Below are 17,278 nucleotides of genomic sequence, written 5' to 3'. Positions count from 1 at the left end.
AAATTTGACGTTGAGATATTTTTCTTGATGAATTATTAGATCAGTTTAGCTCAAAATACATTTATTTATTTATTTATTTATTTATTTATTTATTTATTTATTTATTTATTTATTTATTTATTTATTTGGCCGTTCAGTGTATTCAGATTGTAATACATGCGCTCGGACGGCAGGGGGCAGCAGGTGTTCGCGCCAATCCGTTCCTCCTGCTCTAGTGCCGCAGCAGAAGAAGTCACCTGGGAACGGAGGCGCTTCAGCCTTGCAGTCTGACCGACATTGAATGAGAACGCACTGATTCCTGTTTGAAAATGATGAAGTTTCTGCCTAAACTGTTGCTGCTCCTGCTGTTAGCCTTCCCGGTGACCATTCTCATCAAAGGTGAGTTTTTAAGTTGTCTGTTTTGAGGTTTAGACGGAGGTTATCCCAGCATGCTAGTGTTAGCAGTGGAGCTAACTAGCTAATGAGAGCTAGGCCGTACGCAGGTTGATAACTGCAATAAAACCAAGAGTTTTACATGAAATGCGTATTTCTGAAAATGTAAAGGGTTTGATATGGCATCCGTATCTTTGCTGGTCAGTAATTGTTGGTAATTTTACATTTAACATATTAATTTCAGCTGTCATGAAAGCAGTTGCTGCTCGTGTTTAGACTGACGTGTCCTTAGTGTTAGCTGTTAGCCGGAGAGCGAACATGTTGAAAGTCGCCTCCTCAGATATTAATTTAACACTAAACTAATTAGACTACATGTGAGGTCAGTAATGTGTCTGTTAGCAGCAGAAAGCAGGAAACGCCGCTTAAAGGCGTCATTAGTTTAAGACGGGTCAGTTTGTCCCGAGCTGGTCATTTAGGAAGTAATCTCAGAATGAAGTGGTTTAAGTTTATTCTCCGTTTTCTATTGATTTACAGTCTAGGTGTGATTATTTGGTCTAAACTAAGAGCTAAAGCTGTGAGACCAATACTGAAGTTCACATCCGGTTTGACACTGAGCCCAGAAAAATAATGCACCATAATAAATCAGCATAGTTCACTTCATTTCTAATTATCATTGAATGTGATAAACTTATGTATTTTACCAACATTTTTATTTTGTTGTTGTTTTTGTCTGAGTGAATGTAAATTAACTACGTTTCTGTGTTTTGTCCATAATTGGAAGTTTCTGCTAATTGTTTGCTATATAATCAAAACCAAAGTTCAGTTATAATTTTTGTCGCATTATTTATATTGATCTCTGTTTCTATCAATTTTAAGGAATCCTCTTTGTTTCTCGGTCACTAAATAACCCGTCTTATTTCCTTCTTCCTTTTTGTTCCTCTTCTTTAAATCTAATGTATATAATTAATATTTGTGTCGGCTTTAATTTACATTGACTTTTGATTTGATCCCAGTTTGGACCTTTAAACAGATTATACAGAATTTTTTTTTTATTTTTGTCTGTGAAACTGGATCCAGCGTTTCCATGGCAGCTGTGAATCAAAAGTTGGTTGCTATAGTAACGTCCCAGGGTGGACGAGTCCTTATTGTCTCTGAAAGAGTTGAGGACAAACTGAACGAGTTTAACTGTATCATATAATGATAATAATGATAATCTGACTGTATGATGTGAGGAAAACGCCTCCAACTGTCTGGATCTGATGTTAATCATCTTCATCACCATCATAATCTTCATCATCTTGGTTCTGCTTTAGTTTCCAGAAACTCTGAGACACTAAAACAGTTTTAAAAAGTTTCATCAGTTCTTCTCTGTGTGATCTTCAGGCCCGGTGGTGAGCGCCCAGGATCTGACGGAGGATGAGGAGGCTGAGGCTGTGGATGAAGATGTTGTGGATGATGTGACAGCTGAAGATGAGGATGATGAAGCTGAAGTAGAAGACGATGAAAACACAGAACTGGTGAGGTTTGGACCTCAGCCTCTATGCTTGGTCCTTTTAGAGACATTAAACACGTCAAATGTTTCATAAAATGTGGATTTTAGTTATTATTAGTCAGCTGGTTTAGTTGTGACCTCACTTCCTGTTTCTGTTCAGACGGAGGAGAAAGATGAGGAAGAGGAGGCGCTGGTGGGAGAGGTGAAGGCTTCGCCCAACGCCGACACCACCATCCTGTTCGTCAAAGGAGAAGGTGATGGTTGTTCTGGTCTGGTTCCCCGGCCCGGTTCTCTGGTTCTGCTCTAACCTCGGTTCTCTCTGACCCGGTTCTGCTCTAACCTCGGTTCTCTCTGACCCGGTTCTTTCTAACCCCGGTTCTCTCTGACCCGGTTCTCTCTCCCAGACTTCCCGGCCAACAACATCGTGAAATTCCTTCTGGGTTTCACCAACAAGGGAGGAGAGAACTTCATGGTGGAGTCTCTGGACGCCTCCTTCCGTTACCCTCAGGTACTGGTAGAACCCGGCCCGGTAGAACCCAACCCGGTAGAACCCGGCCCGGTTACCCTGTGATCTGACCTGGTTGTGTTGTTGCCAGGACTACCAGTTCTACATCCAGAACTTCACGGCGCTGCAGCTGGGCACCGTGGTTCCTCCGGGCCGCCAGGCCACCTTCGAGTACTCCTTCATCCCGGCCGAGCCGATGGGAGGCCGGCCGTTTGGACTCGTCATCAACCTCAACTACAAGGACAGCAGCGTAAGGACCCGCCGGGCCGACCGGACCAGAACCTGCTGCTGACCTCTGACCTCTCCTCCTCTTCCTCCTGCAGGGAAACGTCTTCCAGGACGCCGTCTTCAACCAGACCGTCACCATCACTGAGAAGGAGGACGGGCTGGACGGAGAAACGTAAACACTGCAGAGTTCTGGTTCTGGATTTCTGGATCCGGTGTTGTTCTGGTTCTGTTCCAGCCGGTCTAACTTCTCTCTGTTGCTTCCAGGATCTTCATGTACGTCTTCCTGTCCGGTCTGGGTCTGCTCGTCATCGTCGGCCTTCATCAGCTGCTGGAGTCCAGAAAGGTCAGAGACGGTCAGGGGTCAGAGGTCAGGCTGCTGAGCAGTAGACCTGCCATGACTAAAGCTGCTGGACCAACAACTGAAAGTTATAGAGATTAACTATAATATTGTTTTCAACTGATATAACACTAATGTCATAGTGATGGAAGAACAGATTCTGAAAGATCAATAAACTTTAAACTCTAATGATCATTAAACTCTGGAGCTGGAAGATATTTTAATATCCAAAATAAACAAACAAAACAAATTTATAATTTATAAAAAGAATTCTGAAGAATCTGTAAACAAAACTGTCCAGTTGAGACGAAAACACCAGACTGAAGACTTTTATCATCCAGTTTTTGATAGAAAAAGAAAAATGATAAATTATGTAAATTTATTGTGACAGATTAATGAGTCCAAAATAAAGTTTCACTTCCTGTTTAGACATCGAGAAGAACTTCTGTAGCGTTCACCTTTAACCTTTGAACTCTGTGTTCAAAGGTTGGGTAACATTTTATCCCCTCAGGTTTTCCTGCTGGTTGTGACTGAGTGTCACAGTCATTACTGTCCCACTGACACAAAAGCTGCTGTTGAGAAACATTCCTGTCACTGAGCAACGAATCAACTGATCACATGATCAATAAAATGAAATCAGTCATTTTCATTCTGATGATCAATATTTAATGAAGGGAGGTTTTGTTTACAGAAACATAATAATGTATTTTATTTATGGTTTTTATTTCTGTTTTATTGGTTTTGGTTGTTTTTTGTCTTTGATATTTGAAATATCGGTTTGTGTTAAATGTTCTTTACAGTTTATTGATCTTATTATGCCATCATCAGTGTATTAGATGAAAATGGTCTCTAAACAACAATATTGTTTATCACAATAATTACCGGAACAAAACTTTATTGAACTGATAGTGGAGAAAATAGTAAAACCATCAACAATGAGGACGCTTTGAGTTCTCAAACATTCATTAGAATTTATTGTGAGGCTGATAAATGAAAATTCTTACCATGTAAAGTTTCTGATGATAAACGATGTAACACCTGCTGACTCTGCGTTAACCTCTTGACCTCTGTCTGCCTGCAGAGGCGGCGCCCGGCTCCTAAGGTGGAAACGGGAACATCGAGCCACAACGACGTGGATCTGAGCTGGATCCCTCAGGAGACGCTCAACCAGATCAGTACGTACCACTCTACTGCTGCTGGACAGGTGGTCTAGTCCAAGGCCACCCCCACAATGACCTTTGAACCCCCAGAGCTTGTGGTTCACTTACCTTCCTCTGTCTCTCTCTTTCCTTGCTGTCGTGTTTTCCTGCGTCTTCAGTGCAGAGCCGCAGAGGTGAGGCTGCTGCATGCTTCTGTCCTTGTGTGTGTGTGTGTGTGTGTGTGTGTGTGTGTGTGTGTGTGTGTGTGTGTGTGTGTGTGTGTGTGTGTGTGTGTGTGTGTGTGTGAGAGACAGACAGGAAGCTGATTCTACTTCTGCAGCTCTATGATCCAGTTGATTCCAATCTGCTCTGGATCTCTTTCTCTCCTGGATTCCTTCAGTTTCTCTGCTGCTTGTCAACATTTCTCCCTTTTTCTACTTGATCCTTCAGAATCAGAGAAACTTTGTTTAAACGACTGATAAAACATTTTCTCCAGAAAGTCTATAAAAACCTGAGAGCTTCTTCATCCTTCAGGGACTAAAATCCTGTTTCCTGTCAAACTGGAGTTTATAGGAATCCAGTGGATCCATTAGAATTAAAATTCTTTAACAATACATTTGGATAATTTATCTTCAAAACAATGTTGATTTGGGATTTAAACCTGAAAACTGGGTTTAGTTTTCATTCCATTGTTAAATCTAGAACTATAAACTAGTTCAGTCAGCTTCATGTGGCGGCGAACCCGCAGGCGACCCCGCAGCCTGGCGGCGAACCCCGCAGCCTGGCGGCGACCCCCTCAGCCTGGCGGCGAACCCGCAGGCGACCCCGCAGCCTGGCGGCGAACCCCGCAGCCTGGCGGCGACCCCGCAGCCTGGCGGCGAACCCCGCAGCCTGGCGGCGGACCCGCAGCCTGGCGGCGACCCCCTCAGCCTGGCGGCGGACCCGCAGCCTGGCGGCGACCCCCTCAGCCTGGCGGCGACCCCCTCAGCCTGGCGGCGGACCCGCAGCCTGGCGGCGACCCCGAAGCCTGGCGGCGGACCCGCAGCCTGGCGGCGACCCCGAAGCCTGGCGGCGGACCCGCAGCCTGGCGGCGACCCCGAAGCCTGGCGGCGACCCCGCAGCCTGGCGGCGACCCCGCAGCCTGGCGGCGGACCCGCAGCCTGGCGGCGGACCCGCAGCTTGTGCAGCCTGGCGGCGGACCCGCAGCCTGGCGGCGGACCCGCAGCTTGTGCAGCCTGGCGGCGAACCCGCAGGCGACCCCGCAGCCTGGCGGCGAACCCCGCAGCCTGGCGGCGACCCCGCAGCCTGGCGGCGAACCCCGCAGCCTGGCGGCGGACCCGCAGCCTGGCGGCGACCCCCTCAGCCTGGCGGCGGACCCGCAGCCTGGCGGCGACCCCCTCAGCCTGGCGGCGACCCCCTCAGCCTGGCGGCGGACCCGCAGCCTGGCGGCGACCCCGAAGCCTGGCGGCGGACCCGCAGCCTGGCGGCGACCCCGAAGCCTGGCGGCGGACCCGCAGCCTGGCGGCGACCCCGAAGCCTGGCGGCGGACCCGCAGCCTGGCGGCGACCCCGAAGCCTGGCGGCGACCCCGCAGCCTGGCGGCGACCCCGCAGCCTGGCGGCGGACCCGCAGCCTGGCGGCGGACCCGCAGCCTGGCGGCGGACCCGCAGCTTGTGCAGCCTGGCGGCGGACCCGCAGCCTGGCGGCGGACCCGCAGCTTGTGCAGCCTGGCGGCGGACCCGCAGCCTGTGCACCCTGGCGGCGGACCCGCAGCCTGGCAGTCCGTTCACGCTGAGCGTTTCCAGCTGATGTTTGGATGTTGAGCCGGATTCTCGTTTTGTTCTCCAGACAAAGCTTCTCCCAGACGATCTCCTCGCAAGCGGAACCAGAAACGCTCGGCCGGCTCAGACGAGTGACGGGCGCCATGGCAACCCTTCATCTGTCCGCCATGACGGGAGGAAGAGGAGGACTGAGGGCCGTCTGAGCGCGCTCAGTCCGTCTGTCTGCTGAGGAACTTGAACCAGTGCCAAGCACAGCGACGACTGGCTCCACTTTCAGCTTAAAGACTGTCGAACACACACACACACAAACACACACACACACACGACTCCACTGCTTTTCAGTTAAAGGTTGTTTTGTTTTTTCTAACCAGAGGAGATGATTTGTTTTGTTTTTTAAGCCGTAGTGATAAACTGCTGTCGTTGCCTGGAGGCGGCGCTGCCTGCCGTTTCCTCTCTGCTCTGCCTCATGTTTCACTTTCAGCTTCAGGATGTTTGTGGGAGCAGCTTCTGTCGACTCGGCAGGTTAAACACTGGTTGGTTAGTCGCAGCTCTGACCCGGTTCCTCTTCAGATGAACTTCCATCTCCTGCTCTCCACTCGCCTGCTTTTCTTTAGTTTCAGGGTTTGAATCTGAAATGTGGAGCGCTGTCAACATTTGGATCACTTTGAATTTTTCAAACTTTCTGTCAATCTTTTAGTTTTTTATGTTGGAAAATCTTACCTTTCTCTCTCACATTTATTTCACCAAACATCCTGATATCTGATCAGAAAACCTCTAAATTTGATTGATTAAAGTTCATTTTTATGCCGTTAATGATTTCTCCCTGAAATCTGGATTAATCCAGAATAAAAACAGGTTAAATCTGCAGCCTGGTGAATTAAAAAGGTCTGCAGCTGCTTGTGGTGATGCGTTCAGGGTCATCAGGTATTTTATGTTTTGTTTCATGAGGCTGGGCTCCTGTAGAGGTGTTCTGGATGTTTTTCTGAGTAACGGTCCAGTTAAAACCTGTTGAACGGTTTCTGTCCAAGCGGCCATTGGGTCGGGAAGACGTTGAACTGGAAGCACTGGTTTCTGGAAAATAAAGCGGCTAATTTATTCCAGTTTGGTCTTAAATGGGCGGGGCTTCTGTTGTCTTTGACTCACCACCGGGGGGCGGTGTTTGCAGTTCAGAGGCTGTTTGTTGGATTCTGTTAATTTGAACTTTACTGTGAAGAATCGAACAAACGGCGGAGACTCGGCTCTTCCTGGACTGACTTCATTCAGTTTCAAGCTTTTTCTTTGATTTGCTTTTGAAGATGCAGAAAATAAACTGATGATTTGCTGTAAAACTGCTTCTGTTTCTTTTCACTTTCGTTGTGTAAAAATCACATCATTTTTGCTCCAGTTTTCATAAGTTTTTTTATTGAACAACCTACAAATGATACTTTATTTTTTCAGACGTCACTTCAGTGCCATTTTATTTCAATAGCCATGTGTGTCAGACGAATATTCAGTTTGCAATCCTTCAATTTGCCACCAGATGTCGCTACATTGTTTTTCATAAAATTTACATTTTTTTATTGACCAAAATAGATTTTAGGACAAGTTGCTAGAATTGAAAGATCAACCTGGAAAGTGAAAACTTTATTTGTTTAAGGGCTGGAAGAAATTATTTACTATAACCTTTTATTTGAAGGCTTTTTGTAAATACATCATCGGCCATTTTGTGGTTTCCAGGATTTCATCCATGCAGTATTTCATAAACGAACATGTGAATAAATTGGGATATCACTGAAATGTTGGTCCGTTGTGTTCAGAACATCAGCACCACGCAGTTTTAATCCTGGTGGAATCTGGGAAAAGGGGGCGGAGCTTAAATAATTGGTTATTTGCTGATGTAACTCTTCTTATTGTGTTGTTGGTCACCTAGCACAACAAAAGATGTAAAACTCCTCACAATGTGATTGACTGCAGCCAAGTGGTCCGACAGGCTCCACCAGCGCTCCTCAGAATTCTTTTATTTCTTTTTTTTTTTTTTTTTTTAGATGTGATCGTATAGTTTAACAACACTTACAACTGTTAACAAATTTTCAAAACTAAAACAAAACATTCTTATGCAATGAATCAATCAAAAATAACATCAACAGCAATAAACAGTAAAATAACAGACAACAGCTACATCAATTAACAGTCAAAACACTCAAACATTTTTATCAACAAATTCACTGTCTGAACCCACCTAGCACAACAAAAGATGTAAAACTCCTCACAATGTGATTGACTGCAGCCAAGTGGTCCGACAGGCTGAAAAATAAAAGACACAGTTAGCGCCGTGACTGAGTGGTCAGCCACGAACACCAACCGGCGCAGCTCCCACTCATAGGGTCACATTTTTCCAGCCCAACCACAAGAAAACTTTACAAATTATATTTATAAATGTTAAATATTCTTACAGTACCTTGTTAATAGTTGAACTAGAAAAATATGACCCTAAGTAAAAAAAGAAGTGAAGAGCTGCCTCTCTCGCACCTACCTCCACCAGCGCTCCTCAGAATTCTGGTGGAGGAAGCCGCGAGAGTGCCTGACGGACCCGTTGCATGCAGTCACTCATCACACCACTAGGTGGCTCCAAACAAAATCAAAAATACATACAACCATCACTATAATCATTTCGATCAAAACTCACACAGACACACGAGCTCTTCTCTCTGTTACACCCACCCCTGCTGAATTTTGACCAAAATGATTAAAGTGTATAATTATCACCATAATGGAAAATAAATGAATAAATAAATCACATGAATTGGCTGTCATGAATATACAAGGTCCAACTGAAGTAGTATCCTTTACAAAGGATGAAGTGGCAAGAAAATGGCGCCTTATTTCCTTGCCAGCTCCTGGAAGCAGGATGCAGCCTACATCCCACATAATCCATGCCCAAAACTAAAAGAGGTCAGTCCCTAACCCTGGAACTGTACCAACAATGGTAATATACACTACAAAAACAAAACAAAACTCAGGACAAGGAAAAGTCAGATTAGAAAATAATCTATTACTATAAATGTCTTTGCTGGAACATTTGAAACACTGAGTTAGAAACCCTGTCAAAAAGCTGACTAGCATCATCATTAGCAGCCATGTTGGTCATCACCTGGATCAGTCTATTGACAGGCTTGACTATTCTACCAACACGGGTTCTAACTGTGTAAGTAGTGTCAGGCTCAGTGTCAGTAACAGACTGAGCAACTAGTGAAGTGTGTGGACAAACACTCTGTTTGTCAACTGATGCATCTGAGGAATTATTGTCACAGTCCATCTCACTAGGGACCAATGGAGATCCCCCGTCTGCCTGTGCTGCAGAGACAACGTCTCCAACAAAGTCATTCACAGGGGTAACATCATGGGGCTTATCAGATAGGGAGCTGACCCATTCTTGTGTTCTGATTTTTGAATCATTTTCCTGAATAACTGATCCCAGGGCATCTGAAATAGTGTTAATGTCAGAGCTTTCAGGTGTGACGGCAGCAGAGTCGACAGGCTCACCGGATGCATCAACAGGCAAGAAGTTCACTAGCATCAAGAGGTTACGATGCACAACTCGAACTTGACCGGTGGTGGGGTGTTTTATTTGGTATGTGTGAGTTGTAGGGTTCATGTCCACAACGGTGTACACTGTAGACTCCCAGCGGTCAGCAGTTTTGCGTTTGCCTCTTTCACGCTTGTTTGATACTAAAACACGGTCGCCGACCCCAATAGATTTCCCTTTAGTATGGCGATTGTAGAGACCAGCCTGTCGATCTTGTTCCTTGTTAGCATGATTTTGAGCTATGGCCATTGCTTCTTGAAGATCTTTAGTCAGGGACAGTACATACTTGTCATATCCACCAATTTCAGGATCTTGGAGGATGTTCTTGAAAAGCACATCAACAGGGAGGCGTGGCACTCTCCCATACATCAGATAAAAAGGGGCATAGCCTGTGGTTTCATGGACTGTGCAGTTGTACATGAAGGTCAATGTCTGAAGTTGTTTTGGCCAATTCTGTTTTGCATCTGGTGCAAGTGCTCTTATCATGTTTCCCAGGGTTCTGTTGAAACGTTCCACGCTGCCATTACCCATTGGATGGTAGGGGGTCGTATGGGATTTTCTCACACCAGCAACTTTCAACAGTTCGCTTATGAGCTGACTTTCAAAGGATGGACCTTGGTCAGAATGGATTCTCTCAGGGAAACCATAGATGCAAAAGTACTTGTCCCAAAGCTGCTTTGCCACTTGTTTTGCAGATTGGTCACGGCAAGGAAAGGCCTGAGCGAGCCGTGTAAAATGGTCAGTTACAACCAGTACATCAATGGATCTGTTGTTAGAATCCTCCGCGGTCCAAAAGTCTATACACACAATCTCCAGTGGTGCAGATGTTTTTATACTCTCAAGAGGTGCTCGACCATCTGGATCAGGGGACTTTGCGACGACACATCTGGGACACTGACGGACATACTCTTTGACATCACGGTCAATATGGGGCCAGAAGAACCTCTGACGAGCAATAGCCAAACTTCTGAACTGCCCTTGATGACCAGCGTTGTCGTGAATCCCTTTGAGAACGTCAGACTTGAGGGAATCGGGGACCACGAACTGGTAGCGTCTCTTACGGGTAACTTGGTCTTTAGATAGTCTATAGAGGATGTCATTAGACACAGCAAACTTCTCCCAGTGTTTGAGGTACTTAATGACCATTGTTTGTTCATTCGATCTTTCTCTTCTTGAAGGACGACGGCCACGGTCAACATAATGTAACACTCTTGATAACACAGGATCGTTATGCTGTTTTTCTCTCAATACAGTTTCTGAAAACACAGGTTGATCATCTTGAGATGGGAGGATCAGTTGGGGCAGATGTTCAAGGGTGTCAACAGCTCGTACTCTAACAGCAGACTCCCATGCACTCTGTGTCTCAAGAAGAGCATGAACATCCTCTTTTGTGAAGGACTGAAATTTTGTGCTGTCAGGTGAGTGCAACATGTTGGAGTCCTGGTCTTTGGCATTTGACTGTCTGAAAGCCTCCTGTACTGAACCAGGTGAAACAGGGAGGGCCTCATTAAGTAGCTGGCTGTATGGGCTTTGCAACAGTCTCCTTCCCACAGCAGATTTGACGAAGGGATGGCGACTTAAGGCATCTGCCACCACATTTTTAGAGCCAGGAATATATTTAATATCAAAGACGTAAGAAGCCAGCTTTGCCACCCATCGCTGTTCACAGGCGTCCAGACGTGGCTTTGTGAGAATGTGGGTGAGTGGGTTGTTGTCTGTCCACACTGTAAATACATGCCCTTTTAGCCAGTGGCTAAATTTGTCGCACACCGACCATTTCAGTGCTAAAAACTCGAGACGGTGGGCTGGATATTTCTTTTGAGCACGTGTGAGAGACTTGCTAGCAAATGCTATTGGACGAGCCACACTTTCACCCTCCTGAACTTGTGAGAGGACTGCACCCAAACCATCTAGCGATGCATCAGTAGACAGGACAAATGGGCGGTTAAAGTCTGGGTGGGCCAGAATTACGGAGTTAACCAAAGCTGCTTTAAGCTCCATGAATGCAGAGAGATGCTCGTCTGTCCAATCAGCTGGAGTCAATTTGCGGAACTGGAGTTTTCGCTTGGTGAGTATCTTTGGTTTGCGTTTCTGTTTTGCACCAGCCAGTAGGTCAAACAATGGTCTGGCAATTGCAGAATAGTTTGGAATGAAATGTTGGTAGTAGTTGACCATGCCGAGAAATGATCGAATGCGGGAATGAGATGGAGTGATACCATCTGGCTCCATGAGATCTGTAGTGAGCATGTTGCTGATGGACTCTACTTTAGAAGGATCTGTAGAAACACCAGACTTGTCAATTATGTGACCAAGAAACTTCACAGATCTTCTCAGCAACCAGCATTTCTTTGGAGCCAGTTTGAGGTTATGGTAACGGAGACGACCAAACACCATCTCCAACCTCTCGAGAGCTACTTCCTCAGATGGTCCAAACACCAGCAAATCATCGAGGTAACATAGCAGGCTGAGAAAGTTCTGGTCACCGAATATTGAGGTCATCATCCTCATAAAACTGGCTGGGCTGTTGCACAGGCCTTGGGGAAGTCTGTTGTATTCATACAACCCCATGGGTGTCGTAAAGGCGGAGTATTTACGGTCATCTTCATGGAGTGGCATGTTGTAAAAGCCAGACGTGAGGTCCATTGTGCTGAAGAACATGTTTCCTCCCAAGGCAGCCAAGCAGTCAGCCTGATGTGGTAGGGGATGAGCATCCTTCAGGGTCCGTCTGTTGAGCCATCTGAAGTCTGTGCAAATCCGTAAGTCACCGTTCTTTTTCCAAACGAGAACAAGAGGTGAGGCAAATTCACTTGTCGATTTCCGTATAATTTCTTTCTCCTCCATCTCATTCAGGACTTGACGGAGCTTCTGATACTCAGCAGGAGGCACGCGGCGATAGGGCAGCCGAAACGGTCTCTCATCAGTGAGCCGGATCCTGTGTATAAATTCTTTTGCTTCTCCACAGTCTAAGTGGTGGCGGGAGAAGACATCCTCATAACTGATCACCAGATCTGCCAGCTTTCTCCGCCAATCATCTGACACATCACAAGACTGTAGGTCCAGATCCCCTAGACCAGCACTTCTCAGTTTTTCCTGTATATTGTCATTGTTTTCTATTGCAGAATCAACATTAGTGTGTTTGACAGAGGTGGTTTGATATGAGCATGTTACATCTTGTATATCTAGGTCCTCCATAGCAAGGCAGGTGTATATATCAGCCAGTCTAGCGTTCTTGCGTATGGTGACAGGACCACTGGAAGCATTTAAAATCTTGAGAGGGACTAACCCATCTCCCCAGAGCGGTATTACAGCTCTCGCCACCAAAATGCCACGGGGAGCAGAATGTGACGATGTGGGCTCAGACATCACAGTCAAACCAGGTGACAACTTTGTGCCCTTGGGAAGTTTGCCCCATACAAGATACTCAGTGCCAGCTTCCAGTGTAACAGCTGTGTTACATCTCACCGTGCCAACTTTGTCTGGGACATTCTCTCCAGACCAGCGGTCCAGGCCAGCAAGAAGGGAGAGGAACTCCTCGAGTTCTGGGAGACCTTTGCGAGGTGTGGAAACTGCTGCCCAGTAAGAGGAGTCTTTCTTTAATAGGTGTAACAGTCGCCTGATGACATTGGAGCCCAGAAGCAGATCAGTCTGTTGGTTTTTTACAACAAAGGTGGGGACTGACAACTGGCATCCATAGATCTCCATGTTCAGATCTACTATTGAAGTCGGTCTTACTCTGGAACCACCACATCCTACAAATACAATGTCAGTGGCCTCCTGGTGAGAGATTACAACACCGGCGTTAATCAGTGACTGTAGGGCTACGTCGCTCAATGAGCATGCCATTGAACCACTATCTAGCATGGCACCAAGAGTTAATTTGTCATTAACTTTGACATTTGTGTAGAATAAACTGTCACTTTTCTTGACTTTTTGTGTGTCTTGTATAATTATATTTCCAGACTCATTTAGTCTTTGAATATTTTGATACAGTTCAGCAGCATCAAATATGTGGGAGGAATCACTTTGACCCATGCGGCCTCCCTCCAGGCACAGGTCGCTTAGTTTCCCTGCACATTGTCTGTTGGGACAGCTCTGTTTGGGCAAGACCGCCTTGTGTGGTCAGGACTGAAACATGTGAAACAAAGGCGGTCTGAACGGCAGTGGGCTTCTGTCGTGTGCTTGTCATCATTGCATATGCGGCAATTTATAACAGGTCTGGCTCGACCCCATGTGCGCTTGTGACGAGCAGATGATACCTGGCCACCAACCTGAACTTTATCAAGTACCTGCCTGAGCATAGACATCATCTCTCCAAGCATGGCTCCTTCTTGTGGGAGACTGAGCTGCTGACTTTGTGGGACTGGAGCAAAAGGTTGGCACTGCACTTGTGAGAACTGGCAGTGCTGCTTTGCAGGTTGCAGGACAGGGAGGTAAGACTGTGGAAAAGGGGAATCTAATGTAGCGGCCAGCTGCTGGTTCTGTACCATCACAGGGGAACATGAATTTGGTGGCGCCTCAGAGGCAGGTTGTACATTGTAAGAGCACAAAACATTATTTGATCTTTGTGCACCACCAGGGACTTGGGATTCAATGTGTGTGTCATAGCAGAACAGTGGGGTTGCAGATGGTTTGTGGATTGGTGTTTTGATCCTGGACACACACTCTCTCTGGTGCTCATCTAGCCTCTCCTGGATGTCTTTTGAGGTCCATTCATGTATTTGCTTGTACTTAAATACTGAAGCCAGTTCTGAATCAGGGCAGTGTTTTACAAACATTTTAGCAATTTCACTGCTCATATCATCAGTTTGTTTTCCTTGACGCTTTAAACCTTCTTCAGCCATATCTGCAGCTTTGTTGAGCCGAATCCAATAGTCAAACGCATCCTCTTTTTGAAATGGCAGTGTGGAGTAGAAGTCTTGCAGCGGCAGGCAGGAGGATGTGTGACTGAAGTATTGTATCAGCATGTTATAAATCACATCTGGGGAGCATGTAGCATTTAAACCAGGGTTACTTTTAAGACCAATCTTAACCACATCTCTGGCTCTGCCCATTAGCCTCCCCATAATCTCCTCTGCTTGAGTGGAACTATCATAGTTCTGCCTTCTAAGGTAACCTCTCATCATTTCAACCCACTCAGTAACAGTATATTTGTCAGAGTTTTCACCTCTAAAAATTGGAGGTGCTGTTTCTGATGTTACGATGATGTTGCATTTTTGACTATCAAAGACAGAAGTGTCTTCAATATGGGCACCATCTTGTTTCAAACAGGAGGCATTTTGGGTTTCTTTTTCCCCAGCAACACCAGAAGAACACAGTTTATTTGCAATGGACTCTCCAATCTGTGAACCTAACTGATAAATCATGTCACTTAATAAGTGTAAGTCATGGCCAGTAGATGTAGAGTGGCTCGGGCCCCCAAACGACATCTGCCCTATAGGTGTCTCAGCTGGATAGAAAGCTAATCCCTGAGGCCTATTACTTGCAGGTAACATGGGTGAGGCACAAAAGTCTGACCCAACTGCCACACCTGACTGAAAAGTGAGACCCATTACACCTCTGCCTCTCCCAAAGGAGGGTTGACTGTTCACATTTTTAACATTTGGTTGGAATCTCTCTGCCATTTCAAAATGGAAGACTGAAAATAAAACAGACTCAAATAAAAAAAATCAGTCACTTATTGGCAATGAAGCCAATATTCTGCCTTCAGTCCTTTAACCTTGTGGCTCAGGTGTCTTGACACGTCTTAAAGAGGTAACTTGTAGGTAGATGACACAGCAACCCGGGCGAACAGCATCAAGCTGATCAGGAATCACAGAGTCACGGCACCAGTGTAACTCTTCTTATTGTGTTGTTGGTCACCTAGCACAACAAAAGATGTAAAACTCCTCACAATGTGATTGACTGCAGCCAAGTGGTCCGACAGGCTCCACCAGCGCTCCTCAGAATTCTTTTATTTCTTTTTTTTTTTTTTTTTTTTAGATGTGATCGTATAGTTTAACAACACTTACAACTGTTAACAAATTTTCAAAACTAAAACAAAACATTCTTATGCAATGAATCAATCAAAAATAACATCAACAGCAATAAACAGTAAAATAACAGACAACAGCTACATCAATTAACAGTCAAAACACTCAAACATTTTTATCAACAAATTCACTGTCTGAACCCACCTAGCACAACAAAAGATGTAAAACTCCTCACAATGTGATTGACTGCAGCCAAGTGGTCCGACAGGCTGAAAAATAAAAGACACAGTTAGCGCCGTGACTGAGTGGTCAGCCACGAACACCAACCGGCGCAGCTCCCACTCATAGGGTCACATTTTTCCAGCCCAACCACAAGAAAACTTTACAAATTATATTTATAAATGTTAAATATTCTTACAGTACCTTGTTAATAGTTGAACTAGAAAAATATGACCCTAAGTAAAAAAAGAAGTGAAGAGCTGCCTCTCTCGCACCTACCTCCACCAGCGCTCCTCAGAATTCTGGTGGAGGAAGCCGCGAGAGTGCCTGACGGACCCGTTGCATGCAGTCACTCATCACACCACTAGGTGGCTCCAAACAAAATCAAAAATACATACAACCATCACTATAATCATTTCGATCAAAACTCACACAGACACACGAGCTCTTCTCTCTGTTACACTGACATGTTTATTCAAACTGAAGCTCGGCTGATTGTAACCATGGTAACACAATCACACTTTTTAATAACATTTTTACAAACTTTCCAGTTATTTTAAATGTTAAAATAGTTAATTTATGGATTCTGAAACCAAATAAGACTTAAATTTTAATTCTCAAACATTTTAGATCTTTGGTCTGTTTGAATTCATTTATTGGACGCACAAGCACCAGCTGAGTTCACTTGAGCTTTGGGTCGTCTCTCGCCTTCCTGTGGACGATGCCCCATAGATTCTCTATCTGGTTCTGGTCAGGCCTGTTTGCTGGTGTTACCATGGTTACTCAAGCTGATGTTGGTACTGTTGGCAGTGTGGACCGGTACCAGGTCCTGCTGGAAAGTGAAATTATCTCCATAGCTGGTGAGTAGAAGGAACCATGAAGTCCTCCTGAAACCACAGTGGACCAGAACCAGCAGAAAACATGGTGACCCAAACCAACAGAACCAGTGATCATCGTCCTAAATCTGGAGGAAAACACAAGACTTTAAAAGATAACAAAAATTGCTGAGTTGCAGATGACGTAGTACCGACATCACGCAAAAATATGGGGTCATGATGTAAATGCAGCCCTAATGCTGCGTTCACAATGAAGTGACTCAATTTTTTTTTTTTTTTCTTTTTTGCCGGTTACAGTCCAGGAAGAGTCTCCAAATAAACGCGACCTGTATGTGTTCTCCAGTGTGAACGGGCCAAAGACCTGAAAGTGTCCCGCATGCGCAGTAGAGGGCGCAATAGTCAGCGTTCTCAGTGTTCTGCCAACCGCCTTAAAAAGAAGAAGTGCTCAGTGTTTCCGGAAGTAAACATGGATGCTAACGGGTGAGCATAGCTTACACATTTAGGTAAGAATCGCATCGTTTAAATTGTACTTTCAGATATAGAAAGACAAGCATCATGAACTGTTTTTAATGATGTTTCTGTAGCTCTCTGCGAGTGGTTGACCTACAGTGTAGAAATGCATTACGACTTAACATTAACAACTTAAGCACGAATTTGGGTTTACAGAAGCTAAATAAATAATTTACCAGTAGCTCCAAGCACATAGAAATAACATGGGTTAGCTTGTTGTTAGCGATAGCATTAAGTAATGACTTAAAACAATGTTAAGAATTACGACATTAAAAATACTAAAACACTATTTTAATATTTAAGTAAAATAGTAATTGTACTTAAAA

At 45.3% G+C, this 17,278-nt stretch overlaps 1 protein-coding gene across 1 annotated transcript; it reads left to right on the top strand.

Annotated features, from left to right (window-relative positions):
• Window positions 1-197: 197 nt before the first annotated feature.
• Window positions 198-7,181, top strand: ssr1 (signal sequence receptor, alpha). The gene is made up of 9 exons (XM_014967299.2): window positions 198-378; window positions 1,756-1,889; window positions 2,025-2,118; window positions 2,269-2,372; window positions 2,461-2,619; window positions 2,693-2,769; window positions 2,862-2,940; window positions 4,016-4,109; window positions 5,921-7,181. The coding sequence occupies exons 1-9, from the start codon at window positions 309-311 to the stop codon at window positions 5,986-5,988; spliced, it is 879 nt and encodes a 292-aa protein (XP_014822785.2). The 5' UTR covers window positions 198-308; the 3' UTR covers window positions 5,989-7,181.
• The last annotated feature ends 10,097 nt before the right edge of the window (window positions 7,182-17,278 follow it).

The sequence above is a fragment of the Poecilia mexicana genome, unplaced genomic scaffold (assembly GCF_051168715.1).
Source record: "Poecilia mexicana isolate PSO_F unplaced genomic scaffold, ASM5116871v1 scaffold_15, whole genome shotgun sequence".
NCBI lineage: Eukaryota > Metazoa > Chordata > Actinopteri > Cyprinodontiformes > Poeciliidae > Poecilia > Poecilia mexicana.
The sequence above is the reverse complement of the archived record's forward strand: the minus strand, read 5'-3'. Positions and strand labels throughout refer to the sequence as shown.

Bases quoted from the DNA above. Each gene is read 5' to 3' on its own strand.
- ssr1 (XM_014967299.2), top strand. From the start codon at position 309: ATGATGAAGTTTCTGCCTAAACTGTTGCTGCTCCTGCTGTTAGCCTTC. The intron at 379-1,755 runs GTGAGTTTTTAA...TGTGATCTTCAG, and splicing joins GGTGACCATTCTCATCAAAG to GCCCGGTGGTGAGCGCCCAG. The intron at 2,770-2,861 runs GTAAACACTGCA...TGTTGCTTCCAG, and splicing joins GACGGGCTGGACGGAGAAAC to GATCTTCATGTACGTCTTCC.